This window comes from Nyctibius grandis, chromosome 3 (assembly GCF_013368605.1).
Source record: "Nyctibius grandis isolate bNycGra1 chromosome 3, bNycGra1.pri, whole genome shotgun sequence".
NCBI classification, from domain to species: Eukaryota; Metazoa; Chordata; class Aves; order Nyctibiiformes; family Nyctibiidae; genus Nyctibius; species Nyctibius grandis.
In genome coordinates this window covers 2,519,840-2,538,937 of record NC_090660.1, presented here as the reverse complement: position 1 = coordinate 2,538,937, position 19,098 = coordinate 2,519,840, and the positions used below count along the sequence as shown (strand labels likewise).

Genomic DNA, 19,098 nt, shown 5'->3' with positions numbered 1-19,098 from the left:
GAATAAAAAATATAAATCACCACAACAGACCTGTGAGGATGGCAGCGTTTTGCTTGTAATGAGGAAAGCTAATACTCATTTCACATGTATATAATGAGCACAAAACATTGTGAGAAGAATGGGATGGAGCCTGGTCAATCAATATATATGTAGTAACACTCAAATTAATTCCCATCAAAGGTTGCATTTAATGGGAATTAATCTTTAGGAACACATTCAATTTTCTGTTCTAGTCAGAGAAATGGGTAGCCTAAACCTTAGTTATTCAGGGCAGCATTTAGGCCACTGTGATGCATTTTACTGAACAATATTAAAACCAGCTCCAATTTCAGATGACCAAGTATTGCCACATATATTCTAAGTATTTTCTATTCTGCATCTCTTGTGAAATCATCACAACTTCTTTTCAAAGCACAGACATTTCCTCTTAAAAAAGAAATAACATGAAAAAAAGAAATAACATGCACATTTGATGACAGATGACAATTTCTTCAGAGAACAAAATGTGCTTAAATCACCAGAAAAGGAGGAAAAGCAAAACGAATTTCTATAGCTTTCATAACCATTATACCTTTTATTTACATTTAGAAAGATAAGTCATGAAACTTAAAACAATAAAACCAAATGCAACTTGTACAGAAATCTTTTAATTTTTTTTTTTTTTTATTTATCACACATTAAAAAATGAAACACACTATACAAATGGGTTTTCATAGCAGATTACACATGGGTCCATTCAGACTCGCTCTCAAAGTGCTGCCAACATTTATAAGTGCTGCCTGCAATGGCAGCTGTTGATCATCTAGCCAATGTATTGATTTAAATGCAGTAGCATGCAACCCTTAAAGGAGAAGGGTTTGATTCCTTTCTCTTCTTAAATTAGGTTAAATGGCATTGGTGTCCATATTTACATACTTGAAATGTATCAATCCTGAGCAGTTCTGATGTAAATCTGAGACTGGCTGATGGGAGTCCTGGTCTCAGTCATTAAAAAGGGAGGTCCAAATGGCAGCAGGGTGGCTGCTATGAAGTTCCGTTGCTTTCATTCTTTCCATCACATAATTATTCGCCGAGTGTCACACAGTCAAGTAATTGCTAATAAAAACGTTAAGCCAAGTAACTGTAGGTGTCCTTCTCACCGTCTACGCGTTCCAAGTACTCCTTCTCAATCAGAATGTCAATGCATTTCTGTGGGAGAAACCAACACGAGCGGTGGGACGCTGGCAGAAAAGCCCTCTCTGTGGTTGCTACTAACTTCGGTTTGGCCACTGAGTCTCATGCCAAGCAGAGGAGGGGCACAGGCAAAGGGCACAAACCGTGGCGATTCACTCGCCCATTCCTGACCACATCCAGCAGAAGACTTCCCTAATCCACTAAACTGAACTACGCTTACTTGATGCCATTCCAGGGAGATCAACTGATCATCAGTACACTGAGCAACTTCATAGTAAGACAGCAACTAAAGAGTTAAACCAAGAAGGGGAGTGCTTACTGCAATGTTACTAAAGATAGCAGCTGCAGGCACCAGCTGCCTGTTTCACAACTGGACTGGGTGCATCTTCCAGTGCTGGTGCCAGTTGATGCAACTGCTCTCCGCTGCCTGGTTTTTGCCCCACCTATCCCCATGGTTGTGGTCCTTGTGTCCCACCATCGGTGGGACCACGAAACAAACTGATGAAGAGACTATAATTAAATACAGTGCCCCCCTCCCCAACATTTTTACTCTAGAAGAGATCAGGAAACTGTCCTATTGAGCCAGCCCACCAGCAGTGGTTCTCCCACAACTGGGAGAGCAGGAACAAGAGGTAAGTCTGGAGCAGGGGCTGCTCTAAGCTGGAACTGATGACACAATCATGCTATTTTACCACTACCAACAAAATGAAACACACACATTACCATAAGGGGAATATAGTATTTCTGGTTAAAATATTTCCTACTTATTTACAACTGCGAAAATCTGTCCTTACCCACCCCATCTCCTCAGCTTCCCTTTTTAATTCAGAAGCATGTATTTTGTCTGGATATATCCTCCTCACCTCCTGGAATACAGGTTCAGAGATGTGGTTCTCACATACCTTAATTACTGGAACTCGTGGCTTGAACCTCGAGGACAGCTGTGTTAGCACTTCTCCTAGCAGTTGCTGGTGCTTTAGAACCTTCCTCATTTTCATGATTCTCACGATAGCAGCCTGCACAGTAAAGTTGGAAAGGTGCACTTAGGAGCAAGCTATTGTCCTTCTGGATAAAGCCCTTCTACTTCCCTAGCCCATCATGTCTGCTAGCCCAGAAGCATCACCACAGCAAACTTGAGCACCAAATGTCCAACCTGAACCTCCCCTGGCAAAGCTTGAGGCTACTTCTCCACAGCATACAGTCATCAGAAGTGGTTTTGATGGAACCCACACACTCATCAACATGATGGTACAACGAACATGAAGAACAGTGTCCTATCACACCTTTCTACATTTCTCTACAACAGACTCCAATCGCCTTTAAGAGTATTGTAAATCCATTTTTAGCTCCACCACAGTGCACTGCAATGGCCTGTTGTCTTTTAATTAAGAAAACCCCACAGTAAGCTTCATTAAAGGGTTACACAGCTGTAATTCTAAGTTCAGAGCATGGCAGCATTCTGCAGTACAACTCACCTGAATCAGTAGTTTCCTATCTTCCTCTATGTTTTTGTGTGTCGTTTCTTGCTCCTGCTTCTGTTCAGTCTTCATTGGCACATTGATATTTACCCTTAATTTTTTGCTGTAAAGAAAAACAGAAGTTAACAATCAGCCTGTTTAAAAACCAAGCACACACACGCCCCCGCCCAAGACCCCAAACCAAACCCAACTCCAAAACAAGCCCCACCACCACAATTACAACAAAAGGGGACTTGGGCACTTCTGAAAATTTTACTCAAAAAATTAAACCCCAGAAAACTGCAACCAACCAAAAAACTAAAATACCTTTTTGGTGGTTGTTGGTACTTCATGACTTACTGAATCCAACCTAGTGATCCGTTAGGTCAAATCAGCGCTGTACAATTACACTATATCTGAAACATTCCTACGTTTAGTAAGAAGCTCCCAGTCAGGGAATGGGACAAAGTCAGCAGAACCAGAATCACCTTTTTGATTTACAGATGGGATTCTGACCGTAACGCAGAGATATCCGTTTGTTCTGTCAAACTGACCTCTGCCTGCCTTCCACACGCTCCCCAGTGCCTGCGGCTGTGCTGGGATGAGCCCACTACCACTGTTTCCATCACTGCATTAACGTAACTGACCATGAATTCTCAAACCTTTAATTATTGGTCAAGGAGGAAAGAAAGCAGATAAAGAGTGAGGTATGAGGAAAGGTTTTAAAGTGTTTCTTTCACTTGAGATCTTATCTTCGGGAAGTACTGAACTCATTGAATTTATGTGTGGTTACATCTATGCTCTGGTAAGCACGATAAGAAGTCACCACAGTACTGAGAACAGCTTAAAATATACAGAATCACAGAATCAACCAGGTTGGAAGAGACCTCAGGGATCATCGAGTCCAACCGTTGCCCTGACACCACCATGGCAACTAGACCATGGCACTAAGTGCCATGTCCAGGCTTTTCTTAAACACATCCAGAGATGGTGACTCCACCACCTCCCTGGGCAGCCCCTTCCAATGGCTAATAACCCTTTCTGAAAAGAAATTCTTCCTAATGTCCAACCTGAACCTCCCCTGGTGAAGCTTGAGGCTGTGTCCTCTTGTCCTATCGCTAGTTGCCTGGGAGAAGAGGCCGACTCCCACTTCACTACAACCTCCCTTCAGGTAGTTGTAGACTGCACTAAGGTCACCTCTGAGCCTCCTCTTCTCCAGGCTAAACACCCCCAGCTCCCTCAGCCGTTCCTCGTAGGTCAGACCCTCCAGACCCTTCACCAGCTTGGTCACCCTCCTCTGGACTCGCTCCAACACCTCATGTTGAATATGCATGTTGAAAGCAACACTGATTAAAACAGGTAATAAAAACTACTGAAAACCGTGTTGATTAAGTTTTTAAATCCCTGTACACTCTGAAGTTCTAAAATGAGCCTGCTGATCTCCTGTTCTCTCTAGCGGACCTTTGCTGGTCACTGTACACTGCTGTAACCTTACCAAATAGAATATATTTTGATAAGTGCATGCAAGTCAGTAAAAACCAGCGCAATTTTTTACCAGAAATAAATTATACAAGAATTAGACAAGAATCAAGGAAGAAAAAGGACATGAAAACATGTCCAGGCCTTGACAGACTTTATGACATAGTCAGATAGCTAAAAATCTTACCCACGCCCCTACTAGCCATCCCTCTCCTCTAAAGCTGCTACATGCTGGATCTATATTTGAATTGGCACTTGAAACCTGGAGCTTTCACCCCAGATACATTAGGTTTTACCCAAATTTTGAAAGCAGAGGAGGAGGATGCTACCCATTACACACAAGTGATGTATGCTGCTGAAGCTTTTCCTTACTTTTTGTAACCAAGATACAGTTTTATTAAGGTATCTGGTTTTAACTCCACCTCATCGACATTCGCATTTTCATCTTCCAAAACCTGCAAGAAAGAAGTAAAATAAACAAATAAATAAATATTCATTAATACATGAATAATACATTAATACATATTAATACATTAATACATATAATATTTATTACCTGTTAAGCAGGTCATAAAAAAGCAAGAGTACTCACAAGCAATTTTGATTTCAACAGTATCTGCAGAACTTGTGCCAAGATATCCTACAAAATCAGAGAAAATATTATCAGCGCAGACAGACAGCACCTTTCTCTAACTTAAAATACTTCGAAAAATACACATTTAGGCTAAGAACTACTGAGTGCAGAACACTTCAAAATGAGTGGGGGGAAAAAAAGCAGTAGAATTGTAGTTCACAATTAAAGTGTAATAAGGCCCTTTTTGGGTGTAAGGATATATTCCCCTTGCAGTCTGTTCTTTAACATCGAATTCTTTAGAAAGACTAATTCCAAACAACAGATCTTTCCAGATGCTGTTTTAGGAGCTATTTTGCAAGCAGATTTCTAAGTGTAAGAAATAATTCTTCCCAAACCATGCAAATATAGGTACCATGGCAAGCTTAAACCTCAGAAAGCAAGCACCCTCTGCTTGCTGATTAATGTATTTTCCTTTCCTTGCATCCACCAGGGATCTGGTCTGGTTCCTGTCACTGGTGGGTCACCCAGATGGCTACACTACTGTCCATGTCCTGTGCAGGCTTGCAAAGCTGCTATTTTACCAGAGTGGAAATCTTCTTTTTACGAGAATGTTCTTTTAATATTAAAACGTATGTAGTGAAACACTGAAAACTTACTACCAGAGCTCAGCAGGAAGCTAAACAATTCACTCTAGTCATAGCAGGAGTATAAACACACTCAAAATTCATCAGAAGACTAGGCAGTTACGATTACAGGAAAGTAAGTTGACCAAGAACAGAACAGTCTGTCTCCTGCAGGACAAAAACTGACTCTGTTTTCAAGCATGTCTAATCCCAGTTTCTTACGATAGCAGGAAGAGCCCTGAAGACCAAAAGACTTGTTCACAAGAGTGTGGTAAAATGTGCAAAGTCACTACCATTTTGATTTGAGTGCTGTCTGTCAGCTGCTGCACGGTGTAGGCATCTTCTGTGTTGTACTGCAGTAAAATTGCCATCTGGAATGTGGATGCCTAACAGATCCAAAAAAAGAGAATGAAGGGTAGAGGGGGAAAATGAGAAAATTGAGAATGAACAAACATACTTTCTGAATTTGAACAGCCTGAAATTCATCAGTTAAACACCTATTTGGGCAACAGAGAACAGCCAACTAGTGCTAATCATTACACAATACTGGAAAATCTGATGTTACTTATACAGCCAGAACTCTACCTTCCAGCATTACCTACACACAAACCCTACAATTATGATCATTTAACTACCTGCAGACACTTCATCAAGTCTTCTATTATGGTGTCAGAGTCTTATCTTTCTACTTGCTAATATAATTTAAAATTATATTCCTCTGTCACTCCCTGACTCTTCCCCATTTAATCTTCATTAAAACCAACACAGACTACTGAATTCATCCTCACAACCCTCCCAACTCCAGCAGAATAGTGAAACCACGTTTATAAACAAGGCAGCTATCAGTGGCTTCATCACATCTATCACCACAGAGTTAATATATGTTGATGACAAGTTCAAAGTCTAAGACTATCTTGTTTCTTCTCACAGTTGTGAACTCCCCTCCTCTACTTTTTGAGAGAAAGCAGACAGGAAAGTGTAAGAAACATGAGATCTTATGCAAAGAGATTGCAGTTGTCACACACAGTTCAACACCTGTTTAAATCACAAGTAATGATTCCCTGTTCTAAGCCTATTTACTTTTAAACATAGATCTTAATTATCAGTACAGGAAATAAATCAAACGTATAATAATGGTTCTATTAATCACAACCCCAACAACCATCCGGGGAGGGCTAATATTTACGTTCACTTCAGTAACACACAGACCCGTAGCCATCAGGTCTTGCATCTGTGCTTTGCTTAATTTAAAGACAGCAGCATTATTCACAGGAATAAAGCTAATGAATGCATGTGAGCGTAGTAAATAGTAGCTAAACATATATGTGTATGTATACATACAACATGTACACACACACCCCCCCAATTAAGGAACTGAATGATTTAAAATACTTAATTGTGATACATCATTACATACTGTTAATGAATATTCTGACATTCAAATAACACACAGCTCAATTCACCGTGTTATCTATTAAAATCAGTTTGTGTGCAGGCACAGGCATTCACATGAACTCCGCTCCTTCAACATCTACACACTTCACTGTTTTAAACACATTTATCTGTGTTCCTTTAAAGTAAGGTCCTTTAAAGTAAGAAAAAGCAATTATGTCCATATGAGGAGTAAAGAGGCTGAGCAGCTCATCCAGATAACACCAGAGCAGTGGAGCAGAGTGTGAACGTGTGTCTTTTAAATGATCAGCTGCATCCAGTCCTCTGGATGCAATCACCACCAAGTGTTTCTACTGGCATGATGTCACCCTTACCTGTAATGTGTACCTATTTTTGAAGCAGTTGGTAACCAGTTCCCCTTTGGACAGCTGATACAACCACGTTAATTTTCTTCCACTATGGCGACTGGCATAAAATGCAGTAAATCTTTGATAGCTCCGCTCTAACTGTATAAAAACACAACAACAAATACATAAATTATATTATTTACCTTCATTTACCATTACTAGAACATGCTCTGGAACCAAAGGAGAATCAAATCTCATCACCCTCCACTGCCATGTTGTCTGAATAAGACAAACAGAAACCCAAAGTATTCAAATTCTTCAGACTGGATGGAAATTTCCCTTTGTTACGAGTTTCTCCTTTAAAGTGTCATTAACAATACAAACCTCAACAAGCATTTAAGGTCCATTCTTCCTTTTATGATATATTAAGCAAGGCTAGAAAGGCGATTTCTTTTAATCACCTTTGACCTCCAGGTAACAGCAGTTAAACTTACTTCTCATGTTAAGTATTCATGTCTATTCTGGATAAGCACTCAACAGAAAACTAATGATTATAGTATCTAAAGATTTCACTGGACAGAGCCAAAGCAAGGCAAGAAAAAGTTCCTTAAATAAAGGTATACAGAGAAAAACACACTAACAAAGATTTGCTTCAGTTACTGCTGAACGTTTTGAAGAAAGATTCACTAACCAGGGTCCTTCCACAGGAGAAAAGTTATATATTTCACAGTTCCCTCCTACTACCTTACTTATCTTGTTGCAAATATCCTCCAGCCAAACGCCAGAGACACTTCCAGACCTCTCTGACACACAACAAAACAGGAGACACCAAATTTCTCTCACCTCAGAGGGCAGAGCAAAGGTGCAGGACTGCTGGAACGGCCACGACCCAGAACTCAGCACCTGGATGCTGAAATCCACTGGAAGAGAGGTGAAGAGGCTGAGCTGCGTTATCCCCCTTGCTCCCACCCCCTCTTCAAACATGCAGTCCCAGTTCTAACACAAAAAAGAAACTATTCTACCTTTTGCTCAAACTAACGTGGTGAAAAATCATGAAGCAATATGTTTTTTTTTTTTATTCAGACCATAAAAGCAAAGGAATTCAGTAAGATGTTGCTGCAGTTGGAGAGCTTTAGATTTACTGTGACAGTCACTCAATTTTCTCTCATTTGTAGAAGTTATTGTCCTGTTTCTATCCCCATAACAGAATTCTCTTTTAACATACAAGTGTAAAAACTGTAAGCGTTCGTTTTTATGTGTAACTACAACTCATCACTCCACAGCACACAACTGCAAGCATAAACATTTCACATTTATACTTGTAAGGCATTTTGGGCAAGTCAGTAAGAATAATACAAAATTTAAACCTGACAATGCACAACTCTAAATGTAATCCAACAAATAATTACCAATTCTTTAAAGAAATTGTTTCAACGTGCTTCAATGAAAAAAAAAATTTCTTTATAAAAAAGTGATAGGGCTGTAACAACCTAAAATGCAACATCCTTTTTTCCTTAATACTTTTACACAAGTATGTCATGCTCAAAACCAAAACTTTTTAAAGAAAACCACCTTTCCAATAATAATAATAAAAAAGACACAATTCAACTTAATTTAATTACATACCTAAACACGAGCTGCAAAATCAAGAGGAGGCTACCCATAAAGTGCTACTAGAAGACAAAGTATAGACCTAAAAGATTAATTTAAAAATCCTAGCTATCTTGGTCAAAATAATACTAACTCTAACTTCTGGGGGTATGATGTCTAAATCAAGTATTTCCCTCATATAGTTAGCTCTATAGAAATAATAGGAAGCTAAACTACTCAACAGTAACTTAGGTAAATGTATTACTTACAATCTAACGGTTCTGAATTGGTCAGGTGCTTTTTGAATTGCTCATTCAAGTCCTTGCTTACACCAATATCTTGGAACATCCGCTGCAGCTTGGAGGTGTACTCAAAACCACAAGCTTGCTGTAGTTTAAAAGCACAGATATGTCATCAAGACACAGTTTTGACATTGGAGAATGAGAAGAAGAAAATATTGGAGCCTATTTTCTTAAAAGATGTACAAATTCAGTATTTCCCTTACTCAAAGGTACTGATCCCAACTAAACATTCTCTTTAACTGGCATCAAAAACTGACAAATTTTTGTTTAAAAATGAAGCAAAACACACAATGAAACAGACTACTCAAAGGGTATTAGATCATATTTTGCTTGACCTGAATTAACAAGGGTTAATGGAATTAAGCAACTTTTCAGCAGTCATTCCCTTGGATAATTATATCCATGTCATTCATTTGGATAAGAATAATTAAGCTTAACTCCACCTTAACTCCATCAGGCAGACAGGCACTACAAGCTCCTAGGAGGTAAATAAAAAAAGAAAAAGGAAAAGCCCTAGGCTGTATATTTTAATATTGTACATAAAATAATGAAATGAAAGGACGTACATCACTGCTTTCCAAGGCAGCCTGAAGACCCACAATATGGTAGATCATGGGACAGTCACAGAATACTCACTTTTAGTTTCGAGATCATGCTTGCCTCAGCATCATCACTAGCACTGTTTTGATGTACAAGTCTTTTTGCCAGCATTTTAGCATAGAATTTTTGAAACACATCTTTATCCTCAATGTACTTGAAGACAACCATCTGGAAAAGCCAAGATCATTGGTAAGAAAACACATATTTAAGCATTCGTCTCGAAAAAGCTGTAGCAGTAGCTGCTTCATTTGCCCATACATTTTTAAGGGTAGGGTAAAATAAAATAAAATATAAATAACATATAAAATAAAGGGTTTCCTCTCATCTAACTTGTGTGACAATCGAGTATCACCAACTTGTCAAACGTTTACACCGAAGAGAGCTGTGTCTATAGACACCTTACCACTTGATTGAGTGTATCTTCCAGTTCTGCTTCTTCTGGATTCTTGGAGCTGCAAATGAAGTACATTTTTAATGAGTCCCAAAACTGCTGAATTAAAAACAACATATGGACGTATATGGAAATTTCATAAATAAAGGAACGCAGATTGAGTAGTTCTGGTATCAAAGACTCTTTAGAGAGGAAACTGTAGTGAAAAGAACACTTCACTACTCCACACGTAAGCAATTCTGAAGTGAGGGATTCTTAAACAGGTTGAAGTCCTGGGACCATGAATTGCTCGGGACTTCCTGATAGCCTGATACTTCTCAGGATTTATGGGCTTAAACATGGATCTCTCTCTTCCTGCCTTTTTTCTGCTGCTAAATGCTATCTTCATTTCTTATCTTAGTACAGTGAAAAGGAAACAGCTCAGAGAGCTGGGTCTTGACTGGGTGAGAGCTCAGGTGGCACCACATTGTTTTCCTCCATATCGTGCTTATCCATCAGGCATACCCCAAATGAACCCTGCAGTAAACTAGTATTTAAAAAGGGGAGAATAAATCCTTTGCTGAAGGAAGGAGGGAATGGGGAAGGGAAAAGTGAGCAAGTTCTTCTGGTTTTGTGTTGTTTGGTGGTGGTTTTTTTCCTCTCCCAAAACAGCTAGAGAAGATGCCAGTGACAAAACTGACACCAATCCAGTACGAACTGAACTGATACCAACTCAATGTATGAGCTGCTGAATCATTTGAAGCCAAATACCTTAATTAAACTATGAAACACGAGAGGTCAGAAAGCAGTTTTTGTCCTCTTTAATTTCTGCCCAGATGGAAGAAGACACGGAGAGAACAACAGGACGAAAGCAACAGTTGTAATGGAAAAAGGGAATGTGCATCTCTTCTTTACAACATATAACACAACTCAAACTTGGGGGGGGGAAAAAAACCCTAAAAAACATCTTCTGTTTTATTAAAAAAATAGAACTTAGTTTCCCACAAGGAAACAAAGGTCTTAGATCTCTTATTATTTCCCCCCTCTTCTTTAAAAAAGAAAAGTAAACTCCATATAATCTTTAGGAACAGTCCTATTGATTTTTTTGTATTCAGAATTTGGTATAATTACTTTTTCTTGAAATGCCAAGTTCTGTTTCTGAAGACACAATATAAAACTTCATATGCTTAAACCTTCTAAAACAAAAGCCAACCTGAAATAACAATTTGTCTTTGAAGACGTACCTTTTCTTTAGTAAAGAGTCACAGTATCGTGCCAGTAGCTCTGGGGATTTACTGGATGATTGAGCCATTTTTGTCACTGCATTATTATTTATAAATCGACCACAAGCCTATAAATCATAAAAGACAGTGAAATTTTGGGAGACAAAACACTGAAAAGAAAAAAAAATGTTCACTTTACGCCACTACATGTACTTACTTTGTCTAGTGCAGCCACAAAGCCAGCATCGTTGTTGAATGCAGACATGACTAAAGCATTATATTTCTTATGGACATCCAACACTGTCTGTACATACATTTTTGGATCCTGCAATAAAGAGATTTGTTTTTTGTAACCTGTTGACTTTCTGCTTTCTGCTTCCTCCAAATGGAGCTACTCCCTGGCCTAAGCAAATTTTTATTGGGAAAGTCTACAAAGTATTAGAAATATTTTAAAGGTAAAACAGTATCCAAGCTAGTTTAGGTCCTAGGACTGACTTACATTAGCACAAGCTTTTGTTTATAGCAACCAGAGTGCAGAATGTACTACAACCTATAGTACAGAAGACAAACCCACTTACTCAACTATTGCGAACATTTCCAAAAAGGACATTTCCAAAGACAAACTTAATTCGAATTAAGACTCGAGAGAGGTGGACAATCATAAAATGGCACTTGCTAGAGAAGAAAACCCTTGACATAAATCTCTGTAGTAAGAATGTAACAGGTGTATCCCCAGTAGGTCCAGCTTAGGGCAGAGACCTCAGTCATTGTTGAGAGTTCTTAAAAATTATCTGCTCAACACCCAGTGGCAGCCAAATGCCAATAAACATCAAGTTCATGGCACTCAGACTGAGCCCTATGTGATCTCTGCATCTCAACAAAGATGGAGCAGAGTTGGAGTAGGAACAGCGACGGGCAACTAAAACATGTTAAAAATAAACATATTTTATGACTATCAGACACTTGATGAAAGTGATAGGAAACAAGTTTAAGACAGATAAAGAAGGTCTTCACATATAAGGTAGTGGACTTCCAGAACTTGCTGCCACAGGATGTTGTTGGAAGTAGGTAATATCAGCAGGTTCAAGAACACATTAGACAAACTCATGGACAACAGGTCCATAAATAGTCTAGTTGACATGGTGGTGTCGGGGCCACGGTTGGACTCGATGATCCCAGAGGTCTCTTCCAACCTGGTTGATTCTGTGTAAATAAAAACTAAAAGGACTGGGCGTGGAGGTACTCCTGTAACATTCCTATGGTAAGAGCTCTGGATGCTGGCAACAAATGGAAAAGATGGACAGGGTCTATCCAGATCTTGAAAAACATTTCCCGTTGCCACTGAAGACAGACACAGACTACATGGACCACCCATCTAACGCTGTGCTTAAGGTGAAGAACTGAGATTACTGAGAACCTCCCAGACAAGAAATTTAAATGGACTTGAAGGACATTCAGAAAGGTGTTTACTGATTACAAGGACTCCAAAAAAATTACCCAAAGGCACAAAAAGCAGTAATCTTCTGACTGAAGAGCAGTCTTTTTAATACAGTTAATGGAGTCTAGAGCACAACTCATTCTGCAGTACAAATCTACAATAGGTCAGATGAGTCAAGCTATATGACTATTTCTCTCCACTGACTACGGATAAACCGAGAAGCATTTGCTCAGCTGATTATCTGTTTAGACATGTACAGATAAATGAAGTTAGGTAGAATCAATCCTGTGATAGAGGGCTGTGATGAACAGCAATACACTGGTGTGAAGGATAGTGGAAGAAGAGGCAAGACGGAGACAGACAGAGATATTGTTATGAAAATGAAGAACAAGTGTGTGGAAAAAGAAAAGGAATGAAAGAGAAAGATGAAGAAACAAGAAGAAGTGTCATGAGCAGGAAGAGTTTTGTAAATGGCTGGAGTCAAAAGAACTAACACACACAAATCTCAGGCTTCCCCTCTCTCAAAGATGAGCTAATTCCTGGGAAAGAGCTTTTCTTTTTCTGGGAAATTCTTCAAGGCCTAAGAACAAAGACACTCAAGAGTGATGACCAGTAGGGGGATGTGGCAGCCATGGAGCACATCTGATTTCAAAATTTAAGGTGACTGCAAAGTAAGATTCCTGAACTTACTTCAAGATTCATAAAAGATCAACACTTAAAACTATAGAAGAGAACAAAAGACGCTACACATGTAAACCACTTTAAACCATGCTAAAAACTAAAGTTTTTACTGTTCTCCATGCAGTCATTACAGATTACTGCTTTAATGATCACTAGTATGAAGCTGTTTCAAGAATATGTGAGGCCAGTAACAGGTTAAGATGAACTCTCTGAAAAATCAAAGTTAAATCCCATTTTAAATAAAATTGAGAATTGCCTAGTCCTCACAAATTAAATCAGTGAGGGAAAACATAAGCAAACTGGGAATTATAGCAGGAAGCATTCACCCTCCTCTAATGTAAAATTGACAGAAACCACACGCAGACTTATTTTGATGAGATACTTGCATTTAGAGCAGCTTCTCCACATTTCTCAATTGCAGCTAGCCCCTGATTATGAATGTGGGTTTCCAAAAGTTTTTTCAGCTCTCCAAGGCCATCCTGGATTCGAGATACAAGGTTATACATGCGTCCCAAGTCTGGGGGGGGAAAAAAAAAAAAAAGAGGAAAGCCAACACCTCCCATTTGTACTAGCTATGACTCCAATTTCTCATTTACACGTTGCCAATAGGAGTTAAACGTCGATCATCAACAAAAAATATACGTGCAATTGCTCCTGTAACAAGCCAGAAAAAACTACAGAAAAAAAATAAACAGCATAGCAAATAGTTACATAGAAAACAGTCTGTTAAATATTAAGATCTGTTTTACCTGCACAATGCTACATAAATCTCAGGAAGAAAAAAAAAATGACTTAAATTATAAAATGTATTTACTTACAATCTCTAGTTTTTGTAAATTTAAAGTTGAAGTGTTATCATGATTAGGACTGTCATTAGTGTTCCTGCCAGCTGTGCTAAGAGTACGATATTCTCCACTGACCACTGTCCTTTAGAACTTACTCTGAGCAGGACAGTTGTCAGAGATCTAACACCACCTGTAGCCTTTTGTTTATTAACACTTCTTGGGGCAGCATCAGTGGTAATGGTTGGAAATCCAAGGCAAAATGTGATGTACTGATATGACCTTAGTAAATAAAAATGAAACATTATAAACCAGGTGTCCTCCAATAAAGCACCATCAATAAAGCCATCACTTAAGCATTTTTTTTAAGTAACTGATTACCAGTAGAGATAATTGCATCTCAAGGAAAGAAAAGGTTCTGAAAAGCATTACCAAGGAACAAAACTAACAAAGGTAAAAATAAATTGGACGTCATTTCACGTATGTTAAAGCTTCATATTAAAATCTCAGCATTTTTCAGCCAAGACTTTTCAAAATCAGTTAGTAACTTTGGAAAGTCTAATATTGAAGAGGGTTTTGGTTTTATTATTCATTTTCAACAGGGCAGATGCTTCGTACTTTCTGAGTGCAGAACTCTTTTTTTTTAATTTTTTTAAAGAAAAGCACACGTTAATATGGTCACAAACCAGGTACACAAACCCACTAGTTACCTCTTGTAATCTTGCCCTCACTGAACAGGCACTCAAGTGAAACAGCAAATAACCAAGTTAGTTACCGTTAACTAACGAGGATATTTCACCTTGCTGAATCCATCTTAAGGCTGTCAGCTGCATCTAGCACTTTTAAAGTGGAAGTCCTTCCAAAGGACTTCTCCGAAGGGCTTATGAGCAATTTATTACCATCTGAGGATTATCAGATTAAATAAAACAGAGCAATCAAGCAGCTGCATCACTACCTAATGCTGAAATACAACACAAAGGACTTGATGCCTTTAATACTGAAGCAGTGACACCTCTGTTCAGACCTGTTTCCATTCCTTAGAACTTCCACAAGCTTAAAGTTTTGGATTTGAAAAGCAAACTTTTTTTCTCTCTGAAAACCACATTTGCAACCTGATGTTAAACTTTTATGACAACGTAAGAATGCTGGGTTTTTTACCTACAGAATTTTAGAAAAAAAGGTAGGAAAATAATGCCATGCATAGACATCATAAGCTGCCGCTAGACCTACCCACAAATAAGGGCTCACGGGTTGGTCTATCACAACGCCTGTATTTGGTGAAATATGGAAGAGATCGGCCTCTTCTCCCGGGCAACTAGCGATAGGACAAGAGGACACAGCCTCAAGCTTCGCCAGGGGAGGTTCAGGTTGGACATTAGGAAGCATTTCTTCTCAGCAAGGGTCATTAGACATTGGAAGGGGCTGCCCAGGGAGGTGGTGGAGTCACCATCTCTGGATGTGTTTAAGAAAAGACTGGACATGGCACTTAGTGCCATGGTCTAGTTGACAGGGTGGTGTCAGGGCAACAGTTGGACTCGATGATCCCAGAGGTCTCTTCCAACCTCATTGATTCTGTGTGATGCTACAAAGCCTCAAGGAAGACTTACACGATAACTCCAGCTAAATCATTACTCCCAATAAACATAATTATTTCCTATAGGTGTATCATACTGATGTGGATGGGTAACACATGACAAATGTGCCCTACCCTTTATAGCTAGTTGCACAATGTGATTAAAAAGTTACAGAACACCAACAGGAGTGGCCTGTAATAAGATACGCTTCACATACTTCACATGGGAGGACCTCAAAACCGGTGTAATTTCAAGTGCAAAGCAATAAAGATTTTAATCGAGAGCAAGATTTTATTGTAAGTTTAGGACAGTCTACAATAGGCTATTTTAGTATATTCCAAATTTGACAGTGAACTGATTATAGTGATTAAAGAATGAAATCTCAAAGAATCTTTCAAAATAAATGTTTCTAATCATGAAACTTAAAAAGGGCCAGGGAACTACTGTAATTTGTACAAGCCTGATAAGAAAAAAAGAAAATATTTGGAAAAAGAAGAAAGAAACAGGCATTTTAAAATGTCTAATTAATCTTAGAAATAACCCAAATGAAAGTAAAACCAAAGACATATAACAAGATGGTGCCCAAGACACAAGGTAATTCTTTTCCTTTTACCCAGACAAACTTAGGGAATTGCATCACTATATTAAATATAGTGATTGACTGTATTAAAGACTCACATAACCCATAAGCTTGATAAAGTGAAAAAAAGAAAAGCCTGGAGGGTCTCCCGAGTCCAGAAAAAATTTCTTGTTTGTGCTGTTACTATTTCTATTGTCAGAAGTCATTTATAAAGTCATTTTACTAGTCAACACCCATCTGTATAAAAATCTCTTCCAATTACAGAGTAAATACATTTATTTACAAACATAAACATCTGACTCTTAATACTAGTACAGGATAAAAATCTTCTATTTAAATTTGAAACAGGTAACTTCTGACCTACTAGTCATGCTGAATTGCCCTTTTCTGTTTTGAAGCATCTCTTAGTTATCAAAATGATTATAGTAATTATTCATAGTTGATATGAATAATTACTCATAGTTGATATGAATAATAACCTCTTTTAAGGTTGATATCTAAAGAGACAGAGTCATGGTTGCGATTCACAACTCCCAAACAGTATCATCAATAGCAACTTAATGATGGTATCTCTTAAATTCTGTCACTTTCTGAAAAGCAGTATTTCAGCTATAGAGACTTACCTTGACTTCCTATAGAGATTTAATTAATTCCCCAACTGGAAAAATCAGAAACACCATTTATCCTTATCGTCTGCATGATGCACAGGAATTATTTGGCCCTAGTATTGTTATTTTCTGCTAAGCACTAACTCCTGAAGAAACTCATAAAACCCAACAGAACTTACAATTCCTTAAAGATACCTAAACTCTTTGATAATCTTTACTTATTTTAGAGGAACAGCTGAAGAAGTCTTTATTCTATGTGTTCTCTATGAGGGTATAAACTTGATCCATTAGTGGCACTTAAGACCCATCTTCACAGCTAAAATTATCTCACCAATTAATAATTTCCACCCTTCCCTTGTGCTCTATATGCAGTTTTATATATTTTATATAGTATATTTTAGAAGCTCCTTATTTACTGTTCTGGGTTTTAAAATTCTCTCTGCTGACTCAAAGATCCATGGATTAAACTGAAACAGCTGGTAAGACCACTGGTCTGTTCTTCATCTCACATCTCTCTCATGCAACCTTCAGCTACTGCTGGAAGGATGGCTCAAGGGCTCTCGAAGCTCTTCCAGAAATCAAAATTAGTGCTGTTTTGCCTTAATATTTGGGATCGGAATAGGGTTCTTTAGGCAATATCTTCAGCCATCCTAATTTAATCAAAAGCTGCTTGTCAATCAGTTCAGTGTTTATCTTCTGTCAATCTAATTCCTGAACAAATCACACTTAGCAGAATTTACATTATTCACAAATCATCAGGGAGGAGCTCTAAGCCTAAAACCAATGTTTGAATCTCTTTACCTTCATTTTTGTCAGCATCCAACAAATTCTGAAACTCTGTATGAAATATCTCCAGGTGTTTTTCAATAAGTACTTGCTCACATTTTCGTGCTAACTCATCTTGTGTGCTCTCATGGAGATATACCTGAACTCTACGCTGTTCCTCAAGAAGGCGAGCTTCAGCCTACAGAACAGAGAGAGAATCATGAAACCTGTGTGGAAGGCAGAACAGAAATCCAGCAGCAGAAAACAGATGACTATTTAGTAAATTCATCTAGAAAACAACAAAAAATCAAACCTCTCACTAATGTGGTGTTATGGTCTGCCTACTTAAGCAGTTACTTTTCTGGGAATCATAATAGACACATGGAATTGATGTCTACGTTAATGATAATATTATATACTGTTTAAATGGGGGGGAAAAATCACAGCAAGGTTGTTTTCCCATTGCTTCTGAATAAGAAGTTTGCAGATGGAAATCTCCTGTCAGGAAAAGAGAAAGCTGCTGACATGAGATGCTGGCAGTTTTAGCATCAGCGAACTTTCAAGCTACAGAGGTAGTTTTGTTTAAGACAAACATGAATATATTTCATGCCCCACAAAACTAAAAGGTAGAAAACTACAATTTAACAGTATGCCCATGACAGATTTATTTGAATGTTCTCATCTCCATTCTTACACAGAAAACCTTCCCAATAATCTACAGTCATTTAAATTATACTAGCATTTAATTTGGCATATGAAATGCTACATATGTGTATCTTCCCAGCAAACCAAAATTCTAAATGTCACTCGAGGAACAGTACTTACACCAAAATGTAAAACTGAAGTTGTAACAATTACCTCTATTTTTGTTTGCAAAAGTGTTAAAGATTCGCTTTACAAGCCATCTGTAATTGCAGCACGTGATTAGGGATAAAGTGCATATATCCCCTTACCAGTCCAAATTATTTAAATTAATAATGTCATCAAAAGAACAAGTTAAATTAATGCATTTTCCTAGTATTTCAGAATATTGACTAAGCATGCAAGATCATATTATGGACCAAAAAACCCCCAAAAGAGCAATTTCACTTCAAGTACACTGCGTTATACACAGATGGCTTTAAATAATCTCTGTCACTGTGAGCTTCACTCACTTCTATAATAATTTTGCACTTAGCTCTTGTGGAACGGTCTGGCATTACTGTCTCCTAGAGTTAAACCAGCACAGATTAAAATATGGGAAACAAAATCAACACTTTGGGAAAAGATATAAGCTCATGCTTCAAAGTACTTGCCAGTTTCTCACCAGTAAGTAATAACAATTGACTTCCTTAATGACAGCAAATAGCAGCAAATCTTTCTGATGAATGCTGGAAACTGGGATCAGACTGGTAGGACTGTTTATCTTACGTTTAACCAATTCTGTATTTCTGTAGTTCAGGAAATTCCGCCACTTCAAATGCCTCTTCTTAAAACACCCTTAGACCTTCACTTTTAATGTTAATAGTCAACTCTCACTTTGAGCTCCTTTATGAAAACA

General features: G+C 38.2%; 1 protein-coding gene across 2 annotated transcripts in view; it reads right to left on the bottom strand.

Annotated features, from left to right (window-relative positions):
• Positions 1–631: 631 nt before the first annotated feature.
• The window catches only part of CUL1 (cullin 1), a 53,867-nt gene continuing 35,400 nt past the window's right edge, over positions 632–19,098 (bottom strand). For both annotated transcript variants that reach the window (XM_068396516.1, XM_068396517.1), the window contains exons 8-22: positions 17,595–17,757; positions 13,636–13,766; positions 11,348–11,455; positions 11,152–11,258; positions 9,941–9,989; positions 9,574–9,705; positions 8,905–9,022; positions 7,889–7,965; positions 7,073–7,204; positions 5,600–5,692; positions 4,702–4,749; positions 4,482–4,564; positions 2,649–2,754; positions 2,076–2,189; positions 632–1,188 (exon numbers count right to left, since the gene is read on the bottom strand). In XM_068396516.1, coding sequence (XP_068252617.1) covers positions 1,108–1,188; positions 2,076–2,189; positions 2,649–2,754; positions 4,482–4,564; positions 4,702–4,749; positions 5,600–5,692; positions 7,073–7,204; positions 7,889–7,965; positions 8,905–9,022; positions 9,574–9,705; positions 9,941–9,989; positions 11,152–11,258; positions 11,348–11,455; positions 13,636–13,766; positions 17,595–17,757 — 1,542 coding nt within the window. In that variant the 3' untranslated portion in view covers positions 632–1,107. The remainder of the gene's footprint in view (positions 1,189–2,075; positions 2,190–2,648; positions 2,755–4,481; positions 4,565–4,701; positions 4,750–5,599; positions 5,693–7,072; positions 7,205–7,888; positions 7,966–8,904; positions 9,023–9,573; positions 9,706–9,940; positions 9,990–11,151; positions 11,259–11,347; positions 11,456–13,635; positions 13,767–17,594; positions 17,758–19,098) is intronic.